Source organism: Micropterus salmoides, unplaced genomic scaffold (assembly GCF_014851395.1).
Source record: "Micropterus salmoides isolate LMB-PRFRI ecotype aquatic unplaced genomic scaffold, ASM1485139v1 Ms_hic_scaffold_22, whole genome shotgun sequence".
NCBI lineage: Eukaryota > Metazoa > Chordata > Actinopteri > Centrarchiformes > Centrarchidae > Micropterus > Micropterus salmoides.
In genome coordinates this window covers 12,586,981-12,599,836 of record NW_024041373.1, presented here as the reverse complement: position 1 = coordinate 12,599,836, position 12,856 = coordinate 12,586,981, and the positions used below count along the sequence as shown (strand labels likewise).

The window sequence follows — 12,856 nt, the reverse complement described above, 5'->3', positions numbered from 1 at the left end:
TCGTTAGAGGAGCGTAGTGGCTGAGAAGGAACGTAAGTTTGTATTATGGAGTTTAGGTAGATGGGTGCAGACCCAATAGTCACTCTGTATGCAAGCATTAGTGACTTGAATTTGATTCTGGAGGCCACGGGGAGCCAGTGGAGGTCACTGAGTAATGGAGTGACATGAGTCCTATTTACCGGATGTCCGTACACTACAAGAATAGTTTTCAACCACTTTTTGTAACCACTGACTCATACGCGTAGGAGCCATTATACAGGTGCTGATATTCTAATTATATGACCAGCACCTGTACATGAGGGGGACATGTCCCCCCCACATTTCAAAATCTGTGTTTTGTCCCCCTCACTTTTTTCCGGCGATTTTGGAGTTGGAGTCATAGCCAGGCGTTTGAGTGAATCATTCAATTACACACTCCGCATCAGACATGATTAAGCGGTTGAAACGTGGACAAAAATGAAGGCCTATAGAAAACATGCGACAGAAGGCTGAAAAGTTAAAGGAGAAAAAACCAGCTCGCTCAAGGCAGGTGTGCAGCAAAGTGCCTCAATATTACGTTTGTTTTGTGCTGTTCTTTTTTTACCTGAAGACAGCAGTGGAGAGGCCTGCTGCAGGGTGGGTAGTGACTTGTTACAAGTAACGTAATTTTGCTAAATAAATAAAATAAAAAAAAGTAATTAGCACCTTTTCACGTTCCTTTTTTAAAACTGTAGCCTACTTTTACTCTTTTCTCCAGTATTTTCTGTGGGCCAGTAATATACTTTTAATTTCGCTACATTTTCCATTCATAATTTCACCAGTCTGTAATCTGCAATAGGCTTTGTTAACCGAATGAGCTGTCAGCCAGGCCGTGTGCGCACAGTTACGCAGAAGAGCACCAGGGTCTCCTTTGTGGTACAGAGAGACGGCGCTTATCACAGATGAATGAGCTGGACAGATGCAAACATGTAGAAATTCAGGCAAATACCTTTTCAGTTTAACCCCTTATTGTTTTCTGAAACAACTGAAATCCAGCCTGCGTTGCTCTTTAACAAGCCGGCTGGCACCTACTTTCACTTTCCATTAACGGTGCATTAAAAGTGTCTTTAGTCTCTGCAGAGAAAACATAAACTTCACACTCTAACAACTAAGTCAGATGATCACTAGATTGATTCTGATATATTAACAGTATCCTGTTGTTGAAAAGAGCATTGCTGTCTTTTGATGGATATTCGCCTGTTTGTTTTTTTTTACTTTGGTTACTGTTCAATAGCGATGTGAGTCGATAAACAGAATGTCGCTGGTGAAACTAATCTTTCACTCAGCAGCTACCAGCTGTTATTTATTCAGGAAACAATAATTTTTGAGATACACAGAGAGGGAAAATATGGTGGATAAAACAGTCCTGTTTTGCTTTACGCATGACGCACAGCTTCCTCTGTATGAAGGCTTACCCTGCTTCAACAAGGAGCTGCTCCATGTTACTGCCACAATGATTCTTTGTGTTGTAAAAATTATTTAGATGCTTTAGGAATAATCAGGTTGTTTTGGCTGCCTGTGCTACTACAAAGCAAGTGACTAAACTAACTAAATACATTAGTACTGTGGCTAGTTACATTAACTAGCAGCTGTTCCATGTTTTGTTCTAGTTATATTATACTCCCCCTCTCTCTCCCTCTTCGAATTTTCATGATCTCCCCTCTCCAGTCTATTCTCCATCTTCTGTCACCCTCTTTCAGCCGCACTAATAAGTACATTATGTTTTCAAAAGGCAAAGAAATAAGCATTTAAGTGCTTTATTTAAAAAAAAAACAAACAAAAAAAAAACAGGGGGGCATGCCCCCGAACACCCCTAGCATTTCAGTGCCCCCCCCCTGCCCAGGTTCAAAGTTGCTCCTACACCCCTGCACTGACTTCAGATATAATGCTGAATTTAAATTGGCGGAAACATTAGGATGAATGATGTTGCTGTGTCGGATAGTTTGTCATTTTCTCGTGGCTGTGGCTACGAACCAGTTGTTTAACTGCTTAGCATGTTCAGAACAGCAGTAATATTGTTTGCAGAATTAGATAATCTATAGCCTCTGCTCTGTGTCCCTCGTGATCCTCAGGGCAGGACATTCGTGGTATCTGACCACTGTCTGCAGCATGCCTTCAGTCTGCACCATAGTCTTTGCTCCAATCTCCTACTAGCCTACCAGAGCCTCTTTGGCTACTTCACCTCTATTACCAAGGACCTGCCTTCCTCCCATCGTATGGAATTAGGTAAACTGCTTTGTGGCTTCACATCAACTCTTACAACAATTTTTTTTTATGAACTCACAAGCACTGAGAAGTATACTCAGGGTTACACATTACAGTACCTTCTGATTAATTTTTTGCTTTGGATGGATTTTCATTGTTTTGTCTTTTCAGCATTGGTGTTTGTTGCATACTGCAAATTTGTTGTGTGCTCATGTCATTTCACCGGATCCCTACACATTAACACATTCTACCCTTTAAATAGGCTACACAACCAGCAACCCACAAAGCTAATTTAGGGATCTAACCGAACTAATCTTAGTTCATTATACTTACAATTTCATACTTCCATTCAGCAGATACATCTGTTAACCAGTAGGCTAAAGGCAAATTGTAACAGCTCCCAAACGCAACTCATCATTTGTAACTATGGCTCACCAAACCTAGTCTACACAAGTGGATAGATATTAACCCATCCCAGAGGACCAAATAATAAAAAGGTTAAATATGCCTATATGTGCAATCTTACTAGCCAAGCCCAGCATGCAAGTCCTATATGAGAGAGTACTCAGAAGACCATATCCCCGAAGTCAAAGGCACGTCTACATAGGTATGTTCTGACCCTCAGTACCTCAAATCAACCTGCCTTCCTCTCCCTTTTTCTCTTCACTCCAGTTTCCTTCTTGTAGAAAACACCATGTCCTCTACACATGTCCCACTTTCCAGAGACAATATACTTAAACTGCTGTCATTCCATCTTTTCACTACTGTATATATATATACTTAGTCTTTCTTTTCATCTTAACAACTAGGCCTTGGTCACCGTCTTGTACGTGGTTCTGTAGAATTTGTAGTCTCTCTGGTCATGTCATATAAATAGTACTTTCTGACACCAGTGCTGTCTCACACCACCTCCTTATTCAGTCTGTATAACGGGTTCTTCTAAAAACCTTCTGTATAATTAAATGAATTACTAATAAATATGAAACGTATAGTAATACTGTTCCTCTGCCTCCTCAGAGCAACTCGACTTAGAGGCCCGGCTAGCTGAGTTATGTGAACAAGTCAAGGTAAGTCCCATTGAATGCTGCTATTTTCTGTCTGATAAATGTCCTTCAATAGGCAATGATGCGAAACATTTATAGGAAGCAAGCAACAGGCCTGGCACATGATCAAATTGCTGCTTAGTTTATGGGGCAGGAGGGGTTAACTGGAAATATGGCAGAGGGCCATATAGAAGTTGGAAAAGTGAAACATCTTTCATTGGATGAATGTGTCTCTGAAGTCCTGATTTATTGGGAGTGTGCAATCATGTTGCTTAAGGTGTGTCAGCTAATTATGGAGACAAGATGCTGCTGATTTTTCTGTGCCACTAGATAATCTGTGAGCAGACTGCCAAGTATTCACATGTTGCTTCACAGTCAGTAGAATGGCATTTAAAGCTAGACTCTGAAAGTATTTCATAATTTTGTATGCAAGATAAGAAGTGTTTAGTGGTTGGGTCTTCATGTCCTGATATGTTGGCCGTCTTTAGTATAGGACTGATAGAGGCAGTTTTGCAGAGCTGTGGAATGATAGGAATTCCTGTGGATGATGGTGGTACATTATGCAGGTCAAGCGCCTCTTGTATGTTTCCGTGTGTTGCATTTTGTTTCCAAATATAGTATTTCATATTAGATATCCAAAGACGATGGATTAGACAGATACGGGAAATGAAAAGAAAAAACTTGCATTTATTTTTGAGACTTCATATGGAATTCAGGCAGCTTTTTATGATTACAGCAAGCAGGTTTTTAAAATTGAAAATGTAAATTTCCTTGTTAGCAGTGCAGATAAGTGACTTAAAAACCATTATGACTTGATTGCTGAGCCCTTAAAGCAGTGAATTCTGCTTTTAAAAAAAACTTTGTGGAAATGACAGATAACAGTTCCTTTGTGTCTTTGGGGCATTTTGTGCTACCTTCAATGGGAAAATGATAAATGATCAAACACATACCAAAATTGCCTGTGATAAATGAATCGGATGACAATCAAGAAATGTCTATTTGAATCTATTTGACTTGTAAATCAAAGTCTTCTTGCATAGAACTACATGCAATTGTTCTCTATGTTCATGTTCACATGAGCCCCCTGGTGGATGACTTGTGTCGTTATACTTTTAGCAAAAAGCAGAGTCTCCTGACGAGCTGGCCGAACTGGTAAATATGAACCTGGCTCAGCTCTGCTCTCTGCTCATGGCACTCTGGGGACAGTTCCTAGAGGTAGTGTCCCTGCAAGAGCATGTTGCTGCCATACTAGCTATGGAGCACCATACACTGAGAGTGAGTCCAAAATACTTTTTTATTCATCTACATATTTGGATGTGTAACTAGTTATCTTTTAATGACGATAAGCCTTTTTTGTTCTGAAAAAAATCCAAAACTGTGTCCAACCCTCTGAGCAATACTACTGACTCAATCGTGACTGTATACTCTATAATGTGGTGTTATTGCAGGTAAGGCGCTTTGCAGAGGCTTTCTTTTGTCTTGAACATCCCAGACAATCTGCACTGGCGTATCAGGAACTACAGTAAGTTGCAGTGGCATGTGCGTCTTGATTGTGAAATATTGTGTTGCTATTATCAAGCCTGTGCCAGTGCATGCTTGTCTAAAATACTATAGCCCAAGTATGGAAAACCCTGACTTTTTTATTTATCTGACTCCCTCCCCCTTCCATCAGTGCTCACAGTCACCAGCAGATGACTAATGCTATCAAAAGCTCCAGCTACTTCCTGTCTTTGCCTCCACTTCCAGTGGAATGTGCGGACCTGGATGGTGATGTTAGCTCCCTGCCAATCATCTTTGAGGATCGATACCTGGATTCTATCACTGAAGGTCAGTAACATAGTTTTGCCACTCAACTAGATGTACAGGCAGCAGCTCATTGACCAGTTTTTAAAAAAGTGTGTGTATGTATATATGTATATATATATATATATATATATATATATATATATATATATATATATATATATATATATATATATATATATATATATATATATATATATATATATATATTTATTTATTTATTTTTTGGTTTTATGACTTTTTTTTGTCCAACCTGGTTTGATTCTGAAGATCGTGATGGACCCTGGCTGGGCATGCACAACACTAGGACTGGCTTAGTGTCTAGCAAAATGGACAAGCCCAACTCCAAGGACTGCAGTGCAGCAGCCAGCCCCATACCTGAGTCTCGGTGTGCAGCTATGGATAACACCTGGCCAGACAGCTATGATCCACCCCCTAAGTCCAAAGGCAAGTCAGTGAAACTGAAGAAAAATTCAAAGACTGAGAACTCCAAGAAGCTGATTAGACAAGGCTCCAAGGACTCTGTTGTTCTGGTGGGCTATAAGAACCTCAAAGCTCCTTATAGTGACACCAGCACAAAATACAAGGAAGGGGAAGCTCCTCCAAACCGAGTAGAGGAACGTGATACTTCGCAGGGGGATGCAAGTAGTTATTTAAGGACTACTGCCAACTCTGTTTTTGACTCTGGTGCCACATCAGCACATTCTGGAAACAGTGCTGTTGATTCTGGTGCAGATGACCATATAACTACTGCTGCTTGTCATAAAGGTTTTTCCAAACATCCTAAAAACGCACAGATTAATCCTCAGGCAGGTACTGGGGCTATTGCTGCATGCAACCAACCACTTCACAAAGATGAGGGAGTTGACCACGGTGGCCAACAGCTGCAACAGTGGTCTGCTGGGCTGAAGCAAATTGAGGTGAAACCAATACACAAAGACCCATACCAAGGGGACAAAGTAACGGTTCTTCTACCATGTCGGACTGATGGGACTCTAAGCAGTAATATTCCCGAGATCACCCAGACAGATGTCTGTGACTCAAAACAGTCTGTGGAGGACTCTGTGTTTGAAAGGCCTGGTAAAGGGGCAGCACAGCATGTCCAGTCCTGTCTGGTCTCAGTACAGATAAAGGGTGATTGTATCAGGCTGCCAGATGGAGGAGTCCCCAGTGCCTCGTCTCGCCTCTCAGACTCTGGCATTGAGAGTGAGCCGAGCTCTTTTGCCACTCAGCATGTTCTAGGACAGCAGACTTGTGCAGGGTTGGGCGTCGCTGAATCAGGTGTTGCTGGCCCACAGCCTGAGAGGCCCCTCCCGAGTCCTGCGCCACGGCCTGTTCAGCAAAGCTCAGTGCAAAAGCCCAGTGGGGCAGCAGAAATTCTTTACACAGAAAATATAAGTGCTGTCAGTGGAGTCCAGTCCTCTCTCACTTCCATCAACTCCTTGCCTTCAGATGATGAGGGCGAAGGTTCCTCCAGGGCTTCCAGTGGAGCTGAAGTGCAATGCCGGAAGTCCAGTATCGTGGTGCAGGAGCAGAGTGTAGTCTTCTCTGGGGATTTCACTAACAAACCTGCCATCAGTATGGCCTACACCCCTGACACTGCTGCAGGTGATTCCCAACTTATAAAACCTGCTTTTAACTTGGAAACAGACCCCAAATTAATATGTATTTCTGAAGTTGGACTAGAGGGAGCAGCTGGTTCTGGGGCCGTTAAAGAATCCCGCAGTGAACCCCATACTGCCTGTCCATCCAGTAACTCTGCCACCAGTAGCACCGACCTGGTAAAACGTGGGATGGTAGAGAATTACTTTGGCTCATGCTCTAGCACCGACGTGTCTGAGATCAGCCCTTTAGAAACATCTGCCATCACGCTGGGGATCCAGACAGGACCGCAGGTTGAGGAGGATGAGGACGAGATGGAGCACGAGATGATCGAGAATGGTTACTACGAGGAAGGTGATGGCTATGCTTTTGTGAACGGTGTTGCTGAAGAGGAGCAAAGTGGGGTTGGAGATGCAGCTGCTCAAGAGACAAGTCTTCTGTTTGAACAGCTTAGCATCGGCTACCTCCACGAAACAAAGGATTTATCAAACGCTCCCATCTGCTCCAACCTAGCCTCCAGCAGTATTGGGCATAGCTTGGGAAGGTCTCCCTGTCCCACCGCCTCCTTTTCTTCTAGCCTGCAGTGGTATGACTGTGCACCCACACCACAGATGAAAGCGTGAGTCATCTTGCATAAATTTTCTTATATCCCAATTGATGTTATAGTTTTATGCAGATATTTGTCCTGTCCCAGACCTTATACATTAATATTCATCAACTATATAATTGTAATTCTGCAGGTTCATTAAGGCAAAGGATGAAATGAAACAACTAAGGCTGCCTGGCTTCTTATATAGTGAGGTACCTGAGCTGGCATCCACTGTGCCCTACTTCAGCTTGGAGGAAGATGAAAGCTGTGAAGAAGGCATCCACCTCATAGTCTGTGTCCACGGTCTGGATGGTAGGAAACCTTATCTTCCAAAGTAAATTAGTTCCTTTTGGAGTCTTGTGTTTTGTTTGTTTGGGTTTTTTTTTGTTCTTTGTTTGTTTTTGTTTTTTTATTTAAAAAAAAGTTATTGATGTCTTTCATGCTCCCTTTATTGCTGTAGGTAACAGTGCAGACCTGAGACTGGTAAAGACTTACCTGGAGCTTGGACTGCCCGGTGCTCGTATAGACTTCCTAATGTCTGAGAGGAACCAGGTGAGTGGATGAGCCCACACTGTCATCTGATATCAGCAACAATGAGCTGTAACTAGGGCTGGGCGATATGGCCAAAGATGTAATCATGATAAAAAAAATCATATCATTTGATATTGATGTTTATCATGATAAATCTCGTATCATAATTTTTTTTCAAGCTTAAAGGTTCAGTGTGTAAGTTCTAGTGACATCTAGTGGTGAGGGTTGCGAATTGCACCCCCTCTCCCCTACCCAAGCGAGCAGTGTAGCTACAGTACCTGAGACAGGACAAAGATGTCATCTATGAGATAAGAGATTGCCATTCACAAAATTAGGTTTCTTTAGATAGATGTGTTGAGAAATTATATAAATTAAATTATGTAAAACCAAATGTTTTTTTGAATATTGTTACTTTTTCATAAATAAAAGCCACATGAAGAAATGAAGTGTTACATGATGTCTCATACTCCTGTAATACGTTATTTTACATCTTGGGAGGGTTGGCTCATCTGGACTAATATACCAAAGTAAATGAAGAAATTCTCAAACACTATCACATCTAGAGCATCAAGTATGACCACTGGCAGATACCAGGACAATGCAAGCCTCACTGTTTCTGCACCACAGTCCATTATAAACTACATCATACATTAAGTTTACAAAGGCATTGGCTGGTGAGAATCAAGGCTCCTCTCGCTTTGCTTAATTAGATAAGCAATATGCAAATATTACCAAAATGTCTTTTGAATTTTTTGAAATACAACAGAAACACAAAGTAGTACTGACAACCTTAATTTCAGCTTGTGGTAAAACAGTGCAACGTTTTAATGGGCATTTAGCATGTGAAAGTAAAAATTACACATTTGTATGCACAGTGGCGAAGCAATATCCAATAACATTTTTTAATGTAAATTCGGAAAGTATTATTGGTCACTTGATAGGCGCAGGTCTTGTTATATACATCACAATTAGCAGTAAAAAGAAATACATGTTTTCCACCAGGGCAGTAAAATGTGAAGTTTAGCTGCTGATCTGAGCTTCCCTGCTGTTACTGTTTCATTACCAATAATATTCATCAGCGGTTTGTCTCAGAAAGGTAAGGGCACATTTCTGTCCACGTAACAAAGCCATAACAGAGCACTGGAGAAGAACTACATGAAATTACAATCCAACTACATATTTTTTCAAAGTTTAGCTGGCTGATCTGAGCTTCGATACTGGAAGCTGCTGTTTTCTTGCCAATTAGCGATCAGCTGATTCTCACGAACATAACATACAAAGCCAAAAACTGAGCGCTGGGGTGAGAGAGAGTAACTACATGATATTAATCCAACTAACACCACCACAAGCCAAAGCACAGCGCTGGAGAATAAACCAATCCAACTAATAATAAATGTCTTTCTATCAGTCAGTAAAGGTTTAGCTGGCTGATGCTTCCATGCTCTAAGCCAACAATGGTTTTATTGCCAATTAACGTTACTGATCGGCTCATTGTCTTGCTGAGTAACCAGCAAAGCCAAACCACAGGCTGGAGAAGCGCCATGAAATTAATCCATATTTCACACCACTGACAGGGGAAACATGTCACGGCTCTCTGAGATTAAGGCCAGCTTCTAGCGCAGTTTTTATTTAAAGTCTGACAAACAAAGTTAATTACCTGTCCAGCAGAAAACAAGACAACTTCAGCACCGCTTTGAAAACATCTGTCCCACACAATCCGTGATTTCTGCCGTCAGCTGTCTGTCCCGACTCCGTCTGGCTGTCGGCTCTCGTGCTAAATAACACTTGTGTGCTCCTTCAGCTGTCCAAATGTCACTTCTTCTTACTTCTAATAAACCAGAAGACTACTCGGAGACTGTATATTACCATTATTATTAGTCCCTCTTCTTCTTTGTACGTATTCATTGTAGTGATGGGCATCTACACTACCGGAATTACACAAGCACAAGTAGAACGCTGTGGTGACAAAACACGCTCTGTAGCGCTGTTTGTTCGTTGACGGCTACGGTAGAAACATGAAAAAATACAGTGACCTCCATAGAAGGGGGTGCCCGCGTTTATTTAGATATAAATGTCTCATTCTAAGGTAATAAAAACATAATGGTTTATTATGTAAGGTCTTTATACACCACTGAAAACATAGTTATGGATCTTATATTGCATTTCTGTCTATAGAGCCTCAGAAATATTACACACTGAACCTTTAAAGGCAGATTTTTGCACCTGAGTGTAGGTTGAAAAAATATTGTGGTTAATTGTGGTTTTAAACTATTATTTATGGCCTGAACAAACACTTGATTCCAAACAGTGGATCACTTAACAAATCTGAGGTAGAACCTTAAAAACAGTTATTAACAAATATTTATTTCAACAAATATGCATGAGTAAAATTTAAGTCTTTTTTTCAGTCCCTTTTCCTCAATAAAATAAAAATTTTTCTATTAAAGATAAAGTCTTAATTTGCTCGTGATTCAAACGAATTAAATCAAAAATTTATTGAATGTTTGTTATATTGTTATTGAGGACAGTTATTTCGTGATAATTATCATTATTGTTTTATTGCCCAGCCCTAGCTGTAACACCTCCTTAGTGAATCAAACACACCCCAAAACATTCTTTTGTTTTCATTTAATACTCTTTTCATCCACAGAATGACACTTTTGCCGACTTTGAGTCAATGACAGACCGACTGCTGGATGAAATAGTCCAGTACATTCAGATATACAACCTCACAGTGTCAAAGATAAGGTAAAATGTTCTTTTCTACCCAAATGTAATATCAGAACATTTTTCTTCATCAAGTATCTGCATCATCTTTATGGTGTATTCTTCATCCATTTGCAGCTTTGTGGGTCATTCCTTGGGGAATCTCATAGTTCGCTCAGTGCTAACTAGGCCTCGGTTTAAATGTTACCTGAGCAAGCTGCACACCTTCCTGTCTCTGTCTGGACCTCACCTGGGCACACTGTACAACAGCTCTGCCCTGGTCAACACAGGTAAGTTTCAGAACATTTAGCTGATGGTGGAAGATGGCACATTTTTATCATTTCAGATATTTCAGTCAGCTAGTAGCTGTGGTTGTTTTTGTTCTCTCTCTCTCTCTGTCTTTGTCATCTCGGTGAAGCTTGTCAAATAACTATTACTGTATGTTCCTAGGCCTTTGGTTCATGCAGAAGTGGAAAAAGTCAGGCTCACTCCTGCAGCTGACGTGCCGTGATCACTCTGATCCTCGCCAAACTTTCCTCTACAAGCTCAGCAAGAAATCTGGTTAGCTTTGCTATTTTTCACCAAAGACATTTAAGGCTGTATATGTGGTATGTGAGATTGTAGAGATAATTTTTGTATTGATCTGCTTTTGAAGGTCTGCAGTTTTTCAAGAATGTAGTGCTGGTGGGGTCACTGCAGGATCGCTATGTTCCCTACCATTCTGCTCGAATAGAAATGTGCAAAACTGCATTAAAGGACAAACAAACAGGTGAGTTGAAGGAAGCTTATGTAACAGTTTGCCACAAGATGTCTTTGGTAAATGCCAGTGTGCGCAAATTCTGAATTGGAGAAAAGCTAGCAAGCATAACAAGCCTAGCCTTAAGGGCTCTGACTCACCAAGCTGCAGTCAGCCGTTGGCCTGTATTTCACCCATTTAGTGCAGTTTCTCATTATTTGCAATCTCCAGTGCAGGTTGTATGCTTGTGGACAGTGACGAAACTATTTTTAGCACTACTTTAAGTGTTCTTCCTTCTGCCCTTCCTTTTTTGATTTCTTTACATTCCCCTCTCGTCAGTTCTTTTGTTCTTTAGTTCCTTCCTTTTCTTCTTTAACTGATCTGTAAAAAGGTACACAAAACAACGTAGACTAAATTGGGATTGGCTAATTTTATCTACAGACCAAAGCATGCCCAGTTCAGCCTGTTTCACGTTTGTCTATGCCAGGTCCTGTGTATGCTGAGATGATTGAGAACCTGCTGCTGCCAGTACTTCAGAACAAAGACTGTAATCTAGTGCGATATGATGTCATTCATGCCCTGCCCAACACAGCCAACTCCCTTATTGGCCGGGCTGCCCACATTGCCGTCCTTGATTCTGAGATCTTCCTGGAGAAGTTCTTCCTTGTTGCAGGCCTCAAGTTCTTTCAGTAGAACTGTGGCAGAATCAAACACATGAGTGGAGGAGAGGAATGTGGAGCCAATACCTCACTGCATCTTAACCTTATTCTGAGTATGGTATTTGGATCATCTCTTGTTTTTAATGCATATACTCACTTTTCAGTGAGACCCCAAACTCACTCAACACATGGGCAAATCACACCCTTTCATTTTACTTTGTTTATATTGGAATCACGGTGGATATGGAGTTTGCCATTTTTATTTTTCTACTGCCATTTTTTTAAAGTGTTTGTGTTTGGGAAATGATTTCCCTCATCATATGCTATATTTTCAGTGTTATTTATGTGTTTTACTTTTAATTAATTGTCTCCAAGTTACTCAATTCATTTTAGATGCTGAACTGGAAATGTAGCTGCTACAATAATGGCTGTTTCGGTGAGCTGACCCAAGTCAAGTCTGCACATACTGTCCTCACCATTGCAAATGTTTTCCCACCACTTTTAAGAAACACTGCATTGGTTTGCACCACAACTACATTTTACAAGCTTTTGTACGAAAATGGTCATTTGTACAAGTTACTTTTCTATCAACAATTTTCCATCATTTTTAAAGGCAAAATTTGCATTTGAAATAGGATTGTTGCTCAGACATTGCAGCCTTGGCTTTGGTCTTAATACTTTATGCTGTTCCAGCATTCTGCACAACATTTATCCAACCTGGTGTTGGGAGAATAAAGCTTTGCCTGCAACATAACATTACAGGGGTTTTAAGCAATGATCATGATTCAGCAAAAGCACATGTTGGTGATATGAACTTGTTTTATTGAAAGTATTTGGTTGGTATCAATTATTGATTATTTATGTGTTTTAAACTGGAAAGTATTGCTTGGAATTAAAAATGTTTCTAGGAAAATTGTTTATATATCATCATACTCTACCATTAAATATGCATATTATGAAGTTG

General features: G+C 40.6%; 1 protein-coding gene across 1 annotated transcript in view; it reads left to right on the top strand.

Annotated features, from left to right (window-relative positions):
- Positions 1-12,856, top strand: part of fam135a (family with sequence similarity 135 member A) — a 19,902-nt gene extending 7,046 nt beyond the window's left edge. The window contains exons 8-21 of the mRNA XM_038737517.1: positions 2,091-2,244; positions 2,753-2,830; positions 3,241-3,290; positions 4,383-4,541; positions 4,715-4,788; positions 4,939-5,093; positions 5,340-7,290; positions 7,412-7,572; positions 7,721-7,812; positions 10,442-10,539; positions 10,636-10,787; positions 10,948-11,058; positions 11,153-11,266; positions 11,721-12,856. Of these exons, the coding sequence (XP_038593445.1) occupies positions 2,091-2,244; positions 2,753-2,830; positions 3,241-3,290; positions 4,383-4,541; positions 4,715-4,788; positions 4,939-5,093; positions 5,340-7,290; positions 7,412-7,572; positions 7,721-7,812; positions 10,442-10,539; positions 10,636-10,787; positions 10,948-11,058; positions 11,153-11,266; positions 11,721-11,926 (3,555 nt within the window). The 3' untranslated portion in view covers positions 11,927-12,856. The remainder of the gene's footprint in view (positions 1-2,090; positions 2,245-2,752; positions 2,831-3,240; positions 3,291-4,382; positions 4,542-4,714; positions 4,789-4,938; positions 5,094-5,339; positions 7,291-7,411; positions 7,573-7,720; positions 7,813-10,441; positions 10,540-10,635; positions 10,788-10,947; positions 11,059-11,152; positions 11,267-11,720) is intronic.